Source organism: Anticarsia gemmatalis, chromosome 16 (assembly GCF_050436995.1).
Source record: "Anticarsia gemmatalis isolate Benzon Research Colony breed Stoneville strain chromosome 16, ilAntGemm2 primary, whole genome shotgun sequence".
NCBI classification, from domain to species: domain Eukaryota; kingdom Metazoa; phylum Arthropoda; class Insecta; order Lepidoptera; family Erebidae; genus Anticarsia; species Anticarsia gemmatalis.
In genome coordinates this window covers 10,065,999-10,086,635 of record NC_134760.1, presented here as the reverse complement: position 1 = coordinate 10,086,635, position 20,637 = coordinate 10,065,999, and the positions used below count along the sequence as shown (strand labels likewise).

The 20,637-nt window shown below is 35.8% G+C and overlaps 2 protein-coding genes across 3 annotated transcripts in view; one reads left to right on the top strand and one right to left on the bottom strand.

Annotated features, from left to right (window-relative positions):
* Window positions 1-653: 653 nt before the first annotated feature.
* On the bottom strand, window positions 654-7,897 carry eEF5 (eukaryotic translation elongation factor 5). 2 transcript variants are annotated; one of them, XM_076124316.1, is made up of 4 exons: window positions 7,793-7,897; window positions 4,924-5,166; window positions 3,204-3,405; window positions 654-1,245 (listed from the first exon to the last, which is right to left on the bottom strand). In XM_076124316.1, exons 2-4 carry the CDS (start codon window positions 5,130-5,132, stop codon window positions 1,174-1,176), a joined length of 483 nt encoding a protein of 160 aa, XP_075980431.1. In that variant the 5' UTR covers window positions 5,133-5,166; window positions 7,793-7,897; the 3' UTR covers window positions 654-1,173. The 2 variants fall into 2 exon arrangements, with proteins under 2 accessions (XP_075980431.1, XP_075980432.1); XM_076124317.1 differs by having other exon boundaries at window positions 7,727-7,843.
* Window positions 7,898-15,092: 7,195 nt separating this feature from the next.
* Drgx (Dorsal root ganglia homeobox) overlaps window positions 15,093-20,637 on the top strand; it is a 68,547-nt gene continuing 63,002 nt past the window's right edge. The window contains exons 1-2 of the mRNA XM_076124653.1: window positions 15,093-15,150; window positions 15,495-15,550. Of these exons, the coding sequence (XP_075980768.1) occupies window positions 15,093-15,150; window positions 15,495-15,550 (114 nt within the window). The remainder of the gene's footprint in view (window positions 15,151-15,494; window positions 15,551-20,637) is intronic.

Genomic DNA, 20,637 nt, shown 5'->3' with positions numbered 1-20,637 from the left:
GTGGCTGTTGCAAACACTACATTAAAATCATGGAATTTAGGCAATCGTAAGCCACTCGATTATGTGTAACATCTCATGTGTTCAAATGAGCAAATAAAGAGAGCAAGGAAAGGCCTAGATGAGCACAATTTTACAATAAAAAAATCAACTATTTCTTCTACAAAATGCATCGTCAGTCTCGCCTGTAGATATTAATTCTCAGGAGACATTTCAAGTCAGTCTTCATCGATTTAGCACGTCACGGTTAACGAGAGGAGCAGAGCGCTGCACGCCATGGAATGCACCCACTGTGAGGTGTGAAGTATTTGAACAGATGGCAAGTGTTACACATGAAGGGGACGGCGCCCAAGTAGAGGACTAATCAATCACACACCACATTCAAGAATTTTTCTTTATTTCTATTTTTTTGCGCATTTTCTCGATTTTTTATATGTATTAATTAATTTAGCATTAAAATATGATAATAACTTCAAGTTTGCGTCCATCTCTTTGTCGGGTTATTAACCGTTGTAAAACATTTATAATATCCACCACGGGGAATTTCACCACACCGATGTCGATCAACAAACGTTCGGCGGCTCGCGGAGCGCAACGTAATTTAACGTTTAAAGACGTCGTAAGCGAAAAGAGAACAAACAAAACAAAAACAAACGTGAAGTTCCGGCCGGTCGGACGCGCCGCCATCGCGCCCGCCACACGCACGCACTCGGGGGTACTGCTCGCTTATGTATAAATAAATTATGTAGATGCGTCCCGCACTCGGGCTATTTCAATACATTCATCTAACCCGTGGGCAGTAATCAACACAGAACCAACAATGCTGGTCAACCAACAACTCACTACACTGGGAACTGACGCAAACACCGCGTGACTGTGACGAGTGCGACCAGTTCTCAGTATAACGACTAGGGGCCCGACGATCGGAACAGACACATTCCCCTAGAATCTTATCCTTAAAACAACAGGACCGCATTATCAACTGTGGTTCAGATTACTGCCGTATACGTTTGATGTGCCCCCGCGTGGTGTGTGTGGACGAGTGCACGCCAGCACCGCGCCGCGCCATAATATTTTATGTTAAATTATACATAGTATTATGTTTTACATTTATGTAAGAGCTGTTGATTGTAAAAAAATTATATGTATGTATATCCCTATAAATGCTGAGTTGGTTTATTTGTCGAGAGCTGTGTTTGCCTTGACTGCGATCACACACTCCTCACCACAAGACTTCAGCACGGTGCACTGAAACAATACAATAGACAAGGTTAGTTACTGTTAACAAAACGTTAGAGAATTCACATGAAAACATGTAGTCAGATTCGGGGTTTGAGAACTAGGTATATCGTTTGGTAATAAATGGTATTAAACCTAGCACTATTAATCATGTTTAGGTCTGGCTACACGCCTGTTTGACCGCATTAGGACACCCGCAATATGACGCCAATACGAAATGTTCAAATGCGACAAAATTACATGTCGTTTTACATATTAGCATAATTCATTGCAACGAACTTGGAATTGTAGGTGACATATTTATATTCACTACAAATTTGCTTGTTTCAATGTCATGTATTTCACTAGTATGCCCTTCATCAAAACACTTGAAAGGGAACATATTTTTATTTGACTGTTGCCTAAATGCCAATGTACCACGTGAGACTCTTATTGACATACATTCAAATTATATAACGGATTATCCATCAACAAATTCAGACCTTGTCTTATCAAAGTAAGAATTTATTTATCATTGCGATTTGATAATAATGTCACCGGCGACAATGACACCAGCAGCATACTGAATTAAAAATGTGAATAATGAGTAGATCGTATTGATCGATACGACACTCGGCTAATGTAAATTTTATATGCTAACGACGACAGTTGCCTTACACTACTGTTCTATTTGTAAAAGGATTGTGTACATACATGAAAATAAATCGTACAGAATTATGAAAACACTACCTAACTACAATAATTAATAAATTTAACCCATTAACGTCTCACTGCTGGGCAAAGGTCTCTTCCCTTAATAAGGGAGGGGTTAGGCCTTGAGTCCACCACGCTGGCTATTACAAAATTATGTTTTTGTCATGTACTCTTAACCCACTGTCCATATGACTGGCAAGAATGCTAGCCCAGGTAAGGGGCGGAGATTTCATCTACGAGTGGATTTAGCACCAACGCATTATAATAATGCATCAGAGACTCTATACTCGAAAATATGCAAGCTGACCTTAGACATTACAAGCTCAGTTAATAAGTAATTGAAAAAAAATTCAGTAAGTAAAAAAATATTTTGTAAAAGAAATAAATCAAAATATGATCGATGTCTTAAAAGTCATAATCCGCGATTAAGTCTTATCGTTACGGTATTAAATTGCCATACCCTAAAAATAAATCATAATTATATTCATTAAGGATTATGATTGCAGTTAATTTTCGTAACCTACCATGTGTTGGTGTGACCGAATTCCAAGTATCGTGTTAAACCGACATAATATATGCGGAGAAATGCCAAATAAACTGCGAAATAACATCGCAGACATGCTTTTAAACAGTTACTATTCACCGCTACATTGAAGAGTTTATATTAATTAGGTTATAAACTGTCATCTTTGAAGATTAATCCGATTACAATATTATATAACGTCACTTGAGTAAAAAATATCTACAAGTAATAGCAATTCCTTTTTTATTTCTATAAAACTTGAAGGTTTCAACAACGAGGTTAATTGGATAAAACTGTAAAAGGGAAAACACAAAGGGATCGAAAGGTCAAGTATCAGATATCCGATCGTCGGTGTAAAAAGGTTCCAAGTGGTCATGAAATTGCGATTTTTCTATTAACGTACTGAACTTTGAGACTAATAAATGGTTCATCTGCGACACACGCGATAATAGATTAATCTAACGGCGTAGTATCGTAAACGTAACAATGTTGTTTGAGTGAAATACTAAGAAAACATCTGGTGCTTGAATAAACAACTTTAGTGTGAAAAATGTCCAAGGTAGCACGAATTCTTTGTCCGAACGGTTTTGGCCGACAAATCGGTAAAATTCAATGAATATCTTAAACGGTTACCACAACCCTATTTATCTGTATGATAAATACGCAACGAGGTGCAAGAGATTCTGTAATAGTAGGTTGACGTTTACACGTGGATTTTGGTAAAACAAAGTGAGGGGGTTCATATACTTACGAGAAGCTCTTTGCCGCTATCGAAATCGGAGCGCAGCTGGGAGCCGAGGTCTCCGTCGGGGATCTTGAGGTCCTCACGCAAGTCACCGTTGTCAGCCATCAGGGTGAGGTAGCCATCGTCAGAGATGTCAGTCAACTGGTAGTCCTCACGCTTCACGTGCGGCACGTCCATATTGTGAGTGGAAGGACAGATATCCTCGTATCTGAGTACACAAACAGGTTTCCATGTTAATATGTTGATTTGCGAACTTTTTTTAAAAGTGTCTGGTTTCTTTGTATCTTTCAATACGCAATACAAGGCGCGAAATAAATAGTCGAGTCTTTAAAATACATAGAGGATCGAAATAATGATGTGAACGTAGCTATTAATTAGTTCGGTGTAGCGCACTCGCTCGATACACTAACTTATTTATTTTCCAATATCGACGGAACGTTGGGCCGGTGAAAATGTAGCTTCATTTTCAGTTTAAGCTTGTTAGAATCGTTAAAAATCGCTCGTGACATATTACAAATTAGGTCACATCGCTGGCAGTTAATCCACGCTATTTCATAAAGGTTGAAAAACAATACTGCTATTTGATTATTAGCGAAATGTCATGTATTTATAAACGATAACACACATAAGGTCAAGAGTGTTTTAGCTACAACATAGTAACACTGTTATTCTTAAAAAATCGATAAGATTAAGTTATACGTCAGGCTAGCGTGGGACACGGGCAACTGTGAGACCTTTGAGACTGTTCAAATATTCATAATTTTATGAATATAGAAAGATTTATTGGAACAATGGCGTTCTTGCCGGACTTCTTTTCATAATGCAGTAGTAAATTAACTCCATAAACTTCTGTTTCTTATTTACCCTTGATTTTAGTAACTTTATTAGTATTTCTCTTAGACTGATGAAATTCCAACTACTGTTCGTTTTTCAGATACCGGCAGAGATTAAGTTATTTGTAAGATGTAATACTAATTATAATTCGTAAAAAAAATTGCGAAACTAGTGGTGTTTAAGCCTACATTTCTATATAAATTGAGTTAAATGTGCCCCTGGACGGTGATCTAAAGCCACAGTAGTGGTATTAGACGCATAGTCGAGCCTGGTATATGCTGTCCGAGTACCCTCAGCACGAACACAGTATAGCACCGAGTTCGCGACTCTATGGGCTCGGCTATCGGCTTGCGGTTTCTACAGGAACTTCTAAGTAGATAATAATTGGTTATTGCTTTTGTATGGCTTCATTTTGACGATACGCGACCAATAAAACGTAGAATTTTGTCAAACAGGGAATAAAATAACACTAAAGCTGTTTATCAAAACTACTGCTGAAATAATACAATGTTTTATATTACAGGGAAAATGGTTTTTGTATATAGTGTGTAGGAATGCGTTTCAGTTTCATTTACACACAAAATTATTTTCCTCATTATTTGGTAAACAGTATCTTTCAGAAGCCGATAGACGCAAGACACGAAATTGGATGATGGTAATCCTTGCTAGCAACTAGTAGAGTTGTCCGAGTTAAAAAAATATATTATTATTCGTCTTTACCGAATATTTACCTATTCTATTTTAAACGCCAAGAGATTTTTACGAGGTTTTGTAGGATTATTAGACAACAAACAAAACGCGAAATCGTTGAAGCCAATGAAAGTGAACCACGTGTTTCATTACATAGCTGCATAGATGAGCCGATGTCAATAGTACAGAAAAATATACTCACTTCTTGCCGTTGAAGATGTCAATTCCGACCAAGTGAACTTTGGCGTGACCGTGCTTGCCGGTCTTAGAGGTGGACATTTCAACGATTTTGCAGGGGCGGCCCTTCAACATGACGAATCCGTTTTTGCGCAGAGCCGAGCACTGCATAGGGAAGGTGGCGGAGGCACCGGAGTCCCCGGTCTCGAAGTGTGTGTCCTCAATGTCAGCCATTGTGTTTGTGCTGAGTTTTCAGGTCAGGAGTGATCTGGTAAATTAGGGAAATCAAAAATCAGTCAAAATGTCAAGAGATCATTTAAATGACTTTAAAGTTGTCATAAAATATCAAGAATCCTTCAAACTTAAAGTAAACAACACTATGACTCTTGAATAACTTTGGCTATAAAGCCAAAAAGCAACATTAGTGACAAACTAGAATACCGTAAAACTATCATCTTAGCTCAACACATCACCTAAAAACTAAAATCAAAACCTAGTCACCTGAAAAACCTTCAAATATAACCACAAAAACAACCAACTTACTTAAGAAATAATATCAATTAAACCACCTTTCTCAAACTTCACTCAACTACTAACTCACTTAACCTCCAAAGAGGCCAAATATCATTACTCAACCTGTATTAATAACTGGCAGTAGATAAAACAGCCTCACTAACCAATGAAGCCTTGGCATTCACAGTTCAATGTGATTCACACTCAGGTGACGAAAAAAAATTGGCACAGTTCATTGACTCGCATGTCAATGAACTCGTACATTTGAGAAAAGTGAAAACTACTTTTTGGCATTAGTTAAAATATTGCCAATTTTGTAAAAAAAGACTGATTTTTGTAAATAGGAGATGATTACAAAGGTCTTTTAGGTGACCCCTTAATGATAATAAATGTGCCATTTTACACAGACTTGCTTGTTGTCACTTTCTAAATGTGACTAGTGGCTAAGCTTTGCTGCCATATGTTTAAAAGACGTGTTTTACTTATGACATGACACTATAAAAATGTAACTCGATAATAAAGAAAAACAGTAAACTTAGCCTCTCTATTGGTCAATGTTAAGACAAGAAGAAATGCCAGCTTATCAGGGAATGATGTCATTTTATGTTGATAACAGCTGACTGCAACTTAACATTTCTGTTGGAGCATCTTGGAAGAAAATCAGATCAAAATAGATTTGTTCCTGTACAAAACATATTAGGGTTAAACTAACACTCAATAGATAGAACCTAAATCCATTGACACTAGGTAAAGAAGACCAAAGATAACCAGTTGCTGCAATCTCTGCAAACTGCTTATGTGTTATCCACAAAAGCCTAAAGCTTTAAGACACAATATTGATACACACAATACTAATATATCACATCAAAAAAGCAAACTTTTGTAACAAATGTGCCCCTGGACGGTGATCTAAAGCCACAGTAGTGGTATTAGACGCATAGTCGGGCCTGGTATATGCTGTCCGAGTACCCTCAGCACGAACACAGTATAGCACCGAGTTCGCGACTCTATGGGCTCAGATACAAAAAGAACTGAAACAGAACTGACTAGGGGAATCTTGAACAAATTCTAATTGGAAGAAAAAGGTTTCGCATCATTATTTTCTATAAAACATGCAAGACAATCAGTAATACAGGACTAAAACATTTGCAAAATAGCCTGAGATATGGTTGGTACAAATGGTAACCATAAATTATTAACGTAACCTGATATTCAACGAAGCTGTTGTAACAAGTATGAATAAACATGACAAAAAATATGGCAGTTGTGAGGTTATTTCAACACAATGTGTTTTTGGCATGTCACCTAGATCCATAAAACTGATAAACAATATGTAAATTATTTACTTCTCAATCAAGTTTCATGATCTTTATTCTTCCAGCATAAGAAATAAAGAAAATTTTGCATATAAATCAGCTGGTCAGGCTTCATTATAACAGTCTAGAAAAGATAATAAGTTCAATATCACCAGGGTTAAAAAAAATTACAACAAAAGCCACTCAATAGACAAGCAATAAATGTAATATAATTTTCATGATTCAAAATATCAGTCAGGCACTTTCGAAGCCCATAAAACTGTAAGTATTGACACTAAAATTGTATATTGTAGTAAGAACAAAGAAATTATGTTCTGCAAAGTCACAGTATTGCAATAATCACTGTTTACTGCAATTTTTATGAGTCATGCAATTTTTTTAGGTAGCACTCATTATAAATGCAGTTCCAACACCAAAATTGTCAAGTCACAAAACTATAAATACCATAACCTATCGACAGCAAATATACACAACACGAATAAAGATACTAAACTTGGTTATACGTATGTTTATGAAAATTTTGACAAGACCTAACCCCACCTATCGAGGTGCGAAGAAAAGCCTTTGTAGGAGGATGTACTTGACATCGACCTTATGGTCACAAATGTTGTTGAAAATATAGGGACAACACGATAAAACAAAAGTTACTGAATGAAATCTGGCTTGGCAAAAGGTAATGGTGACGACTCGGAGTGGATAGTGTGGTGCCCGAACATGTGGTACACGAGAGACATCTTGACCATGTCTTCTACAGAACCAACACAAGAAAATATAAAACCACAAACCGTTAATTCACCTAAACACCAATATAATCACGTAAGAAACTGGACAGAATGTGAACTTGATCTTTATTCCAAATCCGGAGATAACGAAAAAAAAATAGCGATTTGACAAACGTGCCGGCGCCGCGGCACATCACCTTTTCGTAAATTACACAAAATTCACACTGCGGTAACGCCGTATATGCACAAAATTATATTCACCATAGAAAATACTTACGAAAACAGTAATGACAACTATTTATAAAGGATTCACGATAAAACTAAGATATTTATCGACACTCACATGTGACCGACGGGTTCTTCAACCGAAAGGTCAATTTGCGCCTGCGTAGCACCTATAACACTCACTTCCTGTCGCGGGGTTCACAAAATGGCTGAAACGCCGCCGCAAAAAGGCGGCAAATATGAATATATCAATTTTAACTTAGTTATGACCGTAACAACAAGTGAACTGTTGCAATTCTATACATAAATTATTATTTTCGTAATTATAAGATCAAGATTTACGATTCTTTTGATAAATTTAAGAAATTAAGCAACAAATGACTCGAATTTTAAGAACTGTTTTACTCACAGTACAACATAGTACACAATTGATACTTAAAGATGGCGCTGTCAACAAAAAGCATGGACAGATTAAAAAATGTTTTATTGACTATTGAATATTGTTTTCTCATAATTACTTAAATGGTTATTCATTAATATTTTGGTTTAAATATTTTTCGTATAAGATTTAATACATAGTGTGTGAAAGTTTCTAAAACTTTCTTCCAATATTAATATTTTCATCCAAATGTTATAAATACAGATTAAAAATAAAGACAATGGAAGAATATTTGGTATCGAAATGCTATACTAGATGGAGCTAGGAATAAATGTAGCTAGAAATTGCAGGCCGATATAATCAAGTTGGTCAAAAATAACGAATTTGTTATAACCATATTCTATTAATTATTATAAAATGATTTGTAGAGAATTTGTTCGTTTAAATTTTTAAAAGCTAAAATACTGCCCCATTGCCGAGCAACAATTTCTTTCGTAGACTTCCGGAATCTCGGTCCCTTGCTGTCCCTGGCTTCTAGGAATAAAATGTAACATGACACAGATTAAATAAATAAAAAATACCGTAGCTGGCAGATACTTATCGTGGATGTGAAATAATTATCAAAGGAGTATAAACCTGAACTCTTTAGTGCATTCGACGTTGATTTAGATGTCATAATGCCCTAAGTAAAAAACATTGTGCGTGTGTGAGTGGTCTCGCATGTCTGTCTATTAATTCTCTGCCTGGGTCACTTTATTGAGTAGCTGAATTAGCTGCCTAAGATAGGAACAGCCCTAAGACGAACAATAGGAAAACGGATCAGTAGAGAATGTGGGGACCGGCAGCGTCACGTTTGTAACTTGCCAGTAGATGGCGCTACATGATATATAATTTTATTCATAGTTACATACACTGAGCTTTTATTCGCATATTGCGATTACAGTTTAAAAATTGATTTGATAAGCAAACCATAACTAGCTGTAGTATATTTTTATTAATGACTCGCAAGGCTCTGGTCGCATACATTTCAGCCCATCAGCGAACTAGCTAGGGGGTAAATTAAAAATGTACATATACATATTTATTTATGTTTGATCACTATCTTCAACAACTATTTGAACCTTACATACGAAGCTTTACTTAGTTGTGAGAGTGAGTACATTGCTAGTTTAATAAACTACTTTCGTATCAAGAAGCGACGTGTTTTCGACGGAAGTTTAAGTTTACGTCTCTGACTGATGAGTGAGGCAGAGACCTATTGTGATGGTGTCATACTCTGTATTTTTTTTCTGAAAAAGCTGGACCAGAGAGACATAAGACAAGCCGGCAGCAGAAATTAGCGTTAACTGAAGGATTATGTCTTCCTGTTGGTAGAGAAAAGCTGTGGAAATTCTGATACTACGAATAAATTCCTGTCAAATACGCCGTATGGCTGATGCCGAACAGCTTAGCTTAGCTTAGTTTGGAATCAGATGACCGTGTGGGATTTCTCCAATTATATCTCAAAATTTAAAATAAGTACCTACCATGATATTAATAAAGCATTTTCGAAATTAAAATGAACTAACATGGTTATTTTGAGAACTATTATAAGTAACTAAAAATCAAGTAATAAAAACGTCTCCAATAAGAGTGACATCATCTAAACCAAGCAAACAAGCTATTAGTCAAAAACATTGAATTAATAGAGCAAACCCGACCAGTAATGATCCGCAACATAATAGTAAGACAAATAACAATGGCCGGCGCAAGGGTTTAAAAGCTTTCTTCGATAAATCACGGGCGGGCGTGGGGTGAAAAAAACCCCAGCGTTAGGGGGTTGGTACAAAAGATAGATACAATTACGTAACTATTGTAGTTATTAAGTATTAAGTGTTTTGCTTAGTCACCATTTTGTTGACGACAATGTGAATGGCTTCTCGTGGGAGTGCTGGACTTGATATTAGTAGTTGCTACTTATATTAGTTACAAGGTTCTGCCCGCAGATTCGTCCGCGTGAAAACATTTACCCGGGGTTATTTAGGTTATAAGCTAGGCCATCAGTGTATTTATTGTCCGTGTGCCAAATTTCATTAAAATCTGTAATTTTGCTTTTTCGTGAAAGGGTAACAAACATCATCCTTAGAACAAATGCATTTATTAAATTTGTAAGATTAGTGGAATTGATTTAGGTACTTAGTTAGTGCAATTAAATGAACAACAAATCTTCTCTTTAATAAAACTGTTAATATTTGGCTATAGCCGAGTTTGATGTGATGATTGATTTGATTTGATGATCGTAAAATGGTAACAATACAGAAATGCGTTTACATTTTTATACGTGAAGTCATAAGATGTAAGTTATGCTATAAAGTACTAGATACAGGAACATAAATAGTCATGGATCAAGAATTCAAGATGCTTAATTGTTAGATACGTCTCTTTAATTGACGCTACCTGAATCATCTGCAACATAAGGAGACAGGCCAATGATACCAATTGTAATATAAGCAGCTCTTGGAAACATTAGCGCTATTCTCTACCACTATCGACTATCGACAACCGGCTACCTAACGAGCTCTGATCAGCGCCCTAGCGGTCATCGTAGGAACTATTTTGCACAACATTTTAAATGTCAAACTCTCGACACTCGGCATTACCAAGTGTAGTGAATTACTCTACAAGTCCGTGGAAAGAAACTTCAATGGGCCATAAATCTAGACTTAAAAAATATTAAGTACCTACTACCTAGTATATTTTGACTATAAAATTATTAACTTGAATATATTTTTTTCAGGTGCAATATTAACGCAAATCATTGTTATTGTTTTGAATTGCGTTTTAGATGTGTAGTTGTGATGTATCGATTAACAAGATTTGAGTAGATTATGGAGATATCGCCTAATTTTGCATGATGTTATGTAGGGAGTACCTAGATCAATCTCAAAGAAAACACAATAGGAGGCTTAGCATGTTTTTTAATCTGTTGGACACTGTTTAAAATTTCATGCGATAATTTTTAATTTCGTACTACGGTAACTTTTGATTGTTTCTCGTTAAGTTTGAGACCAATAAGGCTTTCTTATAAATGAACATTTTCTAATATGAAAAATATCATATAACGCTTTCATATAAGATCATAACTCAAGAGAAACATAAACAAACCTAATAAGAAATCAGTATAAGACTTGAAGCATATTAAAGAAGCGGAGGGTGTCAACGCAACATAGTTTTCGTCCACCAGACAGGATACAGGGAGGCATTGAATATGTATGGGGCCGGCGTAAACGGCGATAAAACTCAAGTGGCGCAATAAAGCTAGCAAAATAAATTCAGCGGCTAAATGAAGCTGCCGGGGACAATGGAGCAAGAATCGCCACGGCCCATTACTCGCCCCGGCCGATTACGCCAAAACGCCAATTCAAATGAAATCATTTACCATATTATTTTCATTTGGTAACACCGCCCTACCCCCCTCCCGCAAACTCCATTTCGCCGCCTAAACTCGTACGCGGCTCAGCCAATTTTTTAAATGTACCCGCTCAAAATAAATTATGTAGTGAACTGGGAAGGCGCTACGGACAAACAAGAAATAAAACGGATGAGCGCGAGTCGCGGCGGCGCGCGGCGAGGTGGCGGCGAGGTGGCGGAGGCGCGCGGCTGAGCGAGACGGCACGAGCGGCTCCTCCCCCGGCGCCCCCCGCCCCGCCGCGCCGCCGTTCAACTTGAAGACGGCCCCGAGAGCTAAGCTCCCGTTTTATTGTCACTTACACCTCTCCTAAGATTTGTTTACAGCTTCAATCTTCACGCTCGCAATCTTACACTAACTATCTTACAATGTGTAAGGTTCAAAGTCCCGTGCGACCTCGCCGGACAGCCGCAAACTTAACATTGCGCATGAGTATACAAGACAAGTAAATTTTGAATCAGAGCTCTGATTAAAGAATCAGACGAAGAAACGATTGCTTATAAAGTATTAAGATGCTTATTTTGAATCGTCCGAGAATATTTAATAATCATATTGTTGTATAACATCTCGTAATAAACTTTGGCCAGTTTATCTAAATGGCGTTAAATATATCTGCGCTTTGTTTATTACTTTTATTAAAATCGTTCACGTACATCGCTCGTGTTAGGAACGAAAATAATGATATTTTCTCGTAACGAATATCGGCGTAAATGAGTAAATTAGATGTTATACCAATTACAGGAAAACAGCCGTTACGCTGAGTTTTCGAAGGAAACTCGTTAATATTGCGTCGGTTTCGAATTTGGGTTTTCTGTTTTTCTTTTTATAGACAAACTGATGGTAACCGTCTAAACTAAAATAAAATACATTAGTTTTGGTGGTAATTCCCTTAGCTGTTTCGGGGTTTACACTCCATATTCTGACAGTTTGTGGGGTAGAGTAGAGTCTTATAGCATATATCCAATTCCATTATTTTAAAGTTATATAGTTCTTCACAATTTGTCGTCAAAACTTTATAATTCGAGTATAGAGATAAGTATTTTGTGTTTTATATTTTTGTGCATTTTCAGCTTTCAATTCTGGTTCACATTTTTACGGATTCAGTGCCATTGGGTTAGTATGGTATTGGTAAGCTAATTAAAAATATAATAATTTATATAGGTAGTTGCACACATTTATTACACTTGTTTGCTATCACGTTATTTCTAGCTTCGAAAGTCCACTATTCTCATCAAATTTAAAATTACATAAATCAAAAGCCCTTCCAACGACTCTACAAATCTTCTTTTTCTCGAGTAACTATTTGGCATCGCTTGTTCAAAAAGATTAAAGTTTTTCTAATGTTCTATTGCTGGTTGACCCCTGTGCTGCACTTCAATTCCTTATTTTAGACTCTTATGAGTTGATATTGAAAACAAAAACTTCAACTCTTTTTATAATATATTTAGTCACAATCTGTTCAGCGGTTTAGCCGTGAAGGCGGAACACATAGTAATTACCTACCCCGGTACATTTAGCACATTTAGCGGTAGTTTATCTATTCAATAGCGTTTTTTAAATGAGTTTAAACGCTATTGAACAGATAAACTCCCGTAAATCTACCTCAGAAACCGGGAGTTAGTGTTCTAGAATTTCCTTCAAAACTATGACACAACACGTGGCGACCGGGTGATAGTAGACAGTAGGTACATAGCTATATATTATCAACGATGAATTTAATATCAATAATGTGCACGCATATTGGTTTGTTAGACAATCAATTGAATCCACCTACTGCATTATGTTATTGGCGCCTACACAATTAATTTATCTAGACTTGTAGGTCTCGTTCTCTATCTAAAATATTATATACAAACCTAAATGTAAAGTATTTTTGTAAGGTTCTGCCAGTAATCTGGATTAACACACTAGATACTTAAGAACTTTACTACCTATTACGTACTAAGTAGATTCTGTTCTGTTCAATTTCATCGGCATTTGTTCAGCAGTTTTGACGTGATTGAGAAACAAACATCCATCTAAACAAATGCAGAAGGGACGATAAGCTATTGCCATTAACGATCAGTAAGCAAGCAGCTATCAAAATTTGTACAAAAACAGAGCCGAGAGTGTTGACGAACAATTTTTTAAGCCGATTCTAAAGTCAAACTCGATACCCGTAAGTTCCAACTGTCAGAAATTGTGCTACGGCAGGCAGGATCTTGAAGATTGTTGACAGCTGCTGTCAGATGCGTACAAACAAGGGTGTTATTTTGACTGGGACGCAGAATTAGCAATGTGTTACACAAAAATCTTAAAGGCTTTTCAGCGTGTGAAAATAGCGAAGGAAATAAAAGTTTATGAATGATCAAAGTATTATAAATAAAGAAACTATCAGGTGAGTTTGTCAGTCATTCACATAGAAGTTAAGAATGACTCATTCACTTACGAATATTTCGTTCGAGACTACACACGTCAAATCATAGATTGAACATTGGGAATAGAGTTTGAACAGATAATTTTCCAATTTCTTTGTAGAGCGGATTTTTGTTTATTATCCTTTATCAAAATATAATCAAATTGAGATGTTATTATAAGTAAAGTTATTATCTAAACTTGTAAAAGAATACAATAATAGTCACAAGAAAGTCATATGAAAGAGTCGCTGATAAGCGGCAGTAAATTGCCACAGATATGGCGTCATACAATAAAATAAAAGTTGCCTAAAATAATGTGTATCTACATTTAATCAATAAATAAAGTCTATACACACAATATATATTTTTTCTATTGTTAAATTCATCTTTTTCTTTCTAGAAAAATCGAAAATTCTTTCGCACTCGTAGTAAGGACTTCGGTAACCGAGCACCAACCGACTTGGAACTTAGCAAAAGGGTCACGGACAACATTACAAGTTAGTTTAGCGCACAGATAACACAATGACAGCTAATTGGATAGCTTCATTCAGCCAAGGAGTCTCTAACCAGCCTCATCGATAGCAGTTTTATTTGTTCAACTTTGTTCCGAATGTTGCGAAACGGGTTGATTGCTGATTCTTTTTGATTTGATTGTGAGAGATTTCTTTTTACTTTTTTCTACTTTTGGTAGATGTTGCTTAGTTTTAGTGGATGTAATGATGTTTAAGTTTTGCTATGTAGGTATGTATGTCATGTTTATTAAGTTATACATTCAAAATATTTATTACCTTAAACTGTTCTTAAATACAAGTCGTTTTTATTAATAAAGACGTGCCTCCTCTGTAGCAACTAAGTATTCCTAAAATTTGTTTCGACTTTTTAAACTCCAGATTAAAGTGTTTCAAAGCAAAAAATAAAGAGATCAGACCCTGAAACTAGATGATCCCGCATATCTAATATGAAAAATTTTCGCATAAAATTTCGGCGAAACTAATACCATAATGTCTGAGAGAAGGAGATTAAAATGATTAGTGTCGTCGCGTCCCGCGCCGTAATACACCCGGTCACTCACTTAATTCGGCTCGTTTTGAAGCAATCTTTTTCAGCAGGCCGAGCATGCCGTTAAAAGTATTTCCAAACGTATAAATAATTTACGAAACGAGGACATAAAGTTTGCGGAGCGACCCCCGCTCGCATGCAAATCGAGTTGGAAGAAAGAAGTGTCCGCGACCGCGGCGCCATCTCTTTCCACTGTTAGATATCGGGACGCGTGCGAGGGGGACAGACGAAGTATAGTGGATTACCGTTTGAGCGGGAGCGAGAGAGAGGTAGTCGGTAGTTGCGTTCGGTTAAGTGAATCAGTGCCCGCGCTCGCTATTAAATCAGGGCGCGGGAGCGGGGAGGCGCGCGTGCTAAAATGCTCTTTACGGCGGGTGGGGTTTTGTTTGCCGAGGGCGGTTTCGGAGCGATTACTCGCAGTTGTGTCGCGGCTAGTGCGGTGTCAGTCGCGGCTCGGCGCGACTCGCGAGTGCTCGTACGTGTTTCCGAACGGATATGTCAGTGTCAGCGCGGTGACCGCGCAATTTCGCACGCGGAGTAAGGCGGGAAAAGTTCCCGCCCACCATAGACAAAATATTTTCGGACGCTAATAAGGTAATTAAAGTTTCCGTTATGTATTTTCAGTGATTTGTTCTGATTTCAAAAGTTTGATTTAAGTTTCTGAAGTTTTTATTTGTGATAAAATTTCTAACATTATAAGTTTAAGCGCTGTTGTTTCGATTTGTGCAAATTATAGTTATTTACCGGAAAAGTTAGTTCAATATTTTATTTTAGAATAAAAATTATTAATTGGCACTAGAAGTTATTAACACTCATGAGCAATTTCAGGAAATGTTACGTACACTTACAGTACAGTACAGTTACGTACAGTATTGAATTATAATTATAAAAAAAGGAAATACTTACGGTAAGGGAAAGTTTACATTTTCAGACACCTGCTTTATAAATAATATAATTTAATAGAAACTAGTTGTAACTACATGTTTACAGCTTAACCCTCTATTAATTTAGATAACTAGTAATTTCCTCTATGTTTAGAAAATTCTTAATTCATGTGCCGTCGCATTATATTTTTCAAAATTTGATTGCACATTCTTTTATCGGGCGATTTTAAGGAATAAGCATAAAAAAATCTTCTAAAGTACTTTCACTGCCATCAAAAATTCTCAAGAATAAAAAAAAATAACAATACTACATTTATTTTTGCTTTTATTTATCCGCTCGTTTTCTCTCATTTAAATATAATTTTCTTTGTGAGAATGAAAGATAAGAAAGTTCGTAACGGCGGCGTAGCTCCGTAGCGGCGCCGGCGCCGTCGTAGCACTTTTATTGCTTTAAGAATTGTTAGTTCATTCGGCTTTACTTGTAGTAATGCATGAGTATTTATTTTATAAAACGCGTCTGTATAGTTATCTCAATTTAAATATACTTAAATTATATTCTATGTATATTAAAATATTAATGAATATGTCTAAAAATATATTAGAAAAAAAAATAGAATGGGAAGTGGGATGCCAACTTTATCTTATATACATAACCCACAAAAGGTTTATGAAAACCAGGATTGAACAAAAAAAAAATAGAATAACTATGAAAACTCAATGCTCATAACATTATAAAACTAAAACCGTAATAATATTTTGTTTAAAGCAGATATTCATAATAAGCTAGATAATCTTTTAAAAAGAAAATAACGTTGATTTCCAGACAGCTCAACATTAACACTACAAAATCATAGCACAATAATATTCGAACATTAACCAAACGAGAAAATACGATTGATTTATTTTTAAATAAAGACAACACCCGCACTTAGATTTCTTCAGCGCGGGACTGGATTAATTTTATAATCTTATTCAAAAAGGAGTTATCGACTAAAATGTATTTTAGAAAGCTCTATAAATATCGCAATTAGCGACCAGAGACTACAAAATTCTGACAAACAAAATGATTTGTTAATCACTCAGATATCTAGTATAAAACTACCTTATCGCAGACTGGTAGCACTAGACTGATAAGTTCAACTTAAGCGGTTACCATCCCATATCAAAACTTTCTTACCCATGCTGCTCCGCACCAAATATTACCTACCCTTGTTTCAGCCGCTCAGAAGCAAAAAATATATTATAGTCTGTCGACTTAGTAGAGACACTTGTATGCAAGGAGTAGGAGGGTAACGGAGGTATAAAACATTAAGGATTTTGATCGTCATTTACCTGCAGACTTAAGCTGCAAGCACTAGTCTGTTAGGTACTATGGCAAAAAAAATTCGGATATTCATCGAATATTCTAGCTAAATCCTGCATTCTCAGACTCTCTACTAAATTGTTAGACTTATAGTATACGAGCGTTTAATCCCGGATCTTTAAATCCAAACCTTCTACCAAAACCGGTTTACCCGTAAAAATGTATCAGACAAACAGAATTATTCCCGTATGAATGTGCAACTTTAGCGTCGTTCTTCTTAGAATACCACATTGATTGTATAAGTGTAACACAATCAATTGTCAGCGTACAGACGTCACAATGCAAGACCGTCTCAATCGGCTCTAACACAATAAAGTCCGGCTCTGGTGCGACCAATAAGCTCAATTACCGACAAATATGAACAGTATTGATATGCAATCGTGGATGGCGCCCGGGGCAATTATTGTGGCGCTATGCGGTACTGTTCGTGTTTATAACCGACTATACGGGGACGATACGCTTCCGACACGAGATTTTAAAGATGACTAATAATGTTGATGGTTAACAAAATCTTTTATATTGTGCTGTTTTAAGATCAAGTTGCAATCGAGTAAAGGATTATTAATTTGAATCTGTATAAAAAGTTACATTTATGAATTGAAAGTTTTAGTTGTTTTTAACTGACTTCTTTTTAAATGATGGCTTATAAAGCGGCCAAATTAATTAAATTTATAGTTTAGAATCCGATCACAATAATATCGTAAAACTATCGTTCTAGAATTGCAAGAACATTATACCATAACAAGATAACGACGCTTCAATTTAACTAACATAAGAAAATTGCGCGGCGTATTTTCGCCATTTATGAATCTCGGACACGTCTCGGTTCCGTATCGATAAAATAAATAAAAATAAATTTAACCCATTAATGTCCCACTGCTAGGCAAGGGTCTCCTCCCGTAATGAGGGAGGGGTTAGGCCTTGAGTCCATCGAAAAAATAATATAAGTAAATTAATTGCGAGGCGTAATTTCGCCATTTTTTTAGCTGAGTATCGGACGCGTCTCGGTTCCGTATCGGACTGCTATTATATAAATAATCTTGCAGGATAATGTCAGTACATAAAGGCATATGTGTGCATACTGTGCATGTATGTGTTCTGATTGAATCATCAATGTGCAGGTCTTCAATTGATTCCAAATAAGATATATGTATCATCCATTTTAAATTAATTCCTGGTATGTTGGTAACAAATTAGTTTGTTATTATAATAGCTTATATTAATTAAGTACATACGTAAATAATAGGTTACTTTTTGTTGTAAAATCACGCCTTATTACTGGGGTAGGTAGATCAAAGAATTGTAAAAAGGTTAAGTACGCAGTACTCGTAACCGGCGGTACTGTATGACAAGATGTGTAGGAACGTGAATGTTGCAAAGGAAGTTTGTAAGGATCGTACCAAGTGGCGTTTTCTGTTCTCTGCCTACCTCTGATTATTTGTTTGTTTAATTGAAAATACTTTAATCTAAATTATTAAGTTTCCTAATGAGATATATTATGTTTTACGCTTAGGAGCGGTGTATTCGACATTTTTAAAACTTTCATTCTTTATTAATTATATATAAGCGGTATTCCGGAATTCGGAAGTTAGTTTGAATATTAGCTGCAAATAGCAATCAATTAAATAAATAAGTACGAATTCATTTAATTGTTACTAATGATCGAAAAGAATTAGCTTAATGTTGCTACGAAAGCTCTACGAAACTGCTACGATTTAATAATTTAATTTTCCTCATTTGTTTAACCACCGCGTTTTTAAACAATTTTGCAGTAAAACCTTTGAAGAAAATACGTACTAATTGGCTTTATACCTATTTATATTATCACTACATTCTTTCACAATCAAACCCCGGTCACAAGCAAACACAATCCCTACTAGCATAACCTAAAAAATACTTAACCTTTCTTAACAAAACTGCAATCAAACAACACGATAATATCAATAAAGCAGTGATCAAAAGCGATATGTGTTGAACAAATGTGCTGCACTTGTTCACTAATGGCTCAAATGAGAGATAATTGGATTGAACGTCCGAGCTACCTATCGATTGAAGAGCTATTAGTTTCTACACAATTTTCAGATTTACTACCAGTTAGTGAGATTGTTTAACTAAATTTGAACAGTTTGAAGCCATTTGCGGGCTTAGTTGGACTTTGGTTTAGTTAGTTGATTTACTAAGTGCTGTACCAATTTGTATGTTTGTGATGTGTTGTTTAAGTTCGCTGTTAACCAGAATAAGGTATATATTCGTTTGCCGTAAATATTCTGAGAAGAATGTTTTTTTCTATGTATTTATGATTTGGTTAAATTATTTGGCAATTATTTGATAAATGAAGACATTCAATCGTAAAGACTCGTTGAATTGACTGTACTGTATAAATTTAATTGACTTTTTCCTTCGAAATCTTCAGTTGTATTTACTAATTGTCTTCTATCAATTAATCTAAAAACTTATATGCTATCTTCCCTATATTAATTGCATATATTATTCATATATTATTATGTTCACCTTATCTTATATGGTTTTAAATGGACACTACGACAAAATTTGAAATCATATTATTTTTCCGTCTTTCTCCATCGATGTTATTAAGGTCGATAACCGAAGAAAAACGTGAAAAAACAAAACGTACAGCAATAAGCGAAGTTTATTTGATATAGCAGTGTTCAATTGAGCGGCGTCGGTTGCTCGGGCGCAGTCCTCAACATAATTGTCCATAATTGTACCGACCAAAGGGTACGAGCTAGCGAATTATTGACGCTAAATACGTTACACTTTACGTTTTTTTCCTAACATGATACAGACAATAATAATTTTATTTGACAGGCTGCAATAAAATCGGTAAATAAATGTTTGAGCATATTACTTGTTCCTAGATTTGGCTAACTAAGGAGTAATATTTTACATCATCAGATAACTCTATAAGACGCCGCAGACTAGCTTCTTTTAGCATCGACGACCGGCAAAGTTTTGATTGATAATAATTTAATGATCCGTCAGTCAAAATAGTATTATTATTAGTCAAACAAGGCTATACAGATGTGGCAAATAGACTCTTCATCAAAGTAGAAGTCATATAAATGACGAATCGTCGTTTTTCTTATTATTATAACTACGTCTAACATTTCTATACTTGCATCAACGAAAAACAGTACTCAATTTAAAATATTACAATGCTATTTTTCAACTAATATTCAAAGTACAGCATAACAAGCGAACAAAAAGTGTGCAAATCGAATGAGTAGTATAAAATAGCGAGCGTATATCGTCGCTTAAAGCGATTAAAGGCCAGATAGACCCGGTTACGCAAATTATGACTGACAGGTGACTGTAGGGCTGTAACTCGTACTATACAATGCTACTACGAATATTTATTGAAGAATAACATCAAATTTGAAGGTCAGGAATGTGTGGGATAGTCTTTTTTGATG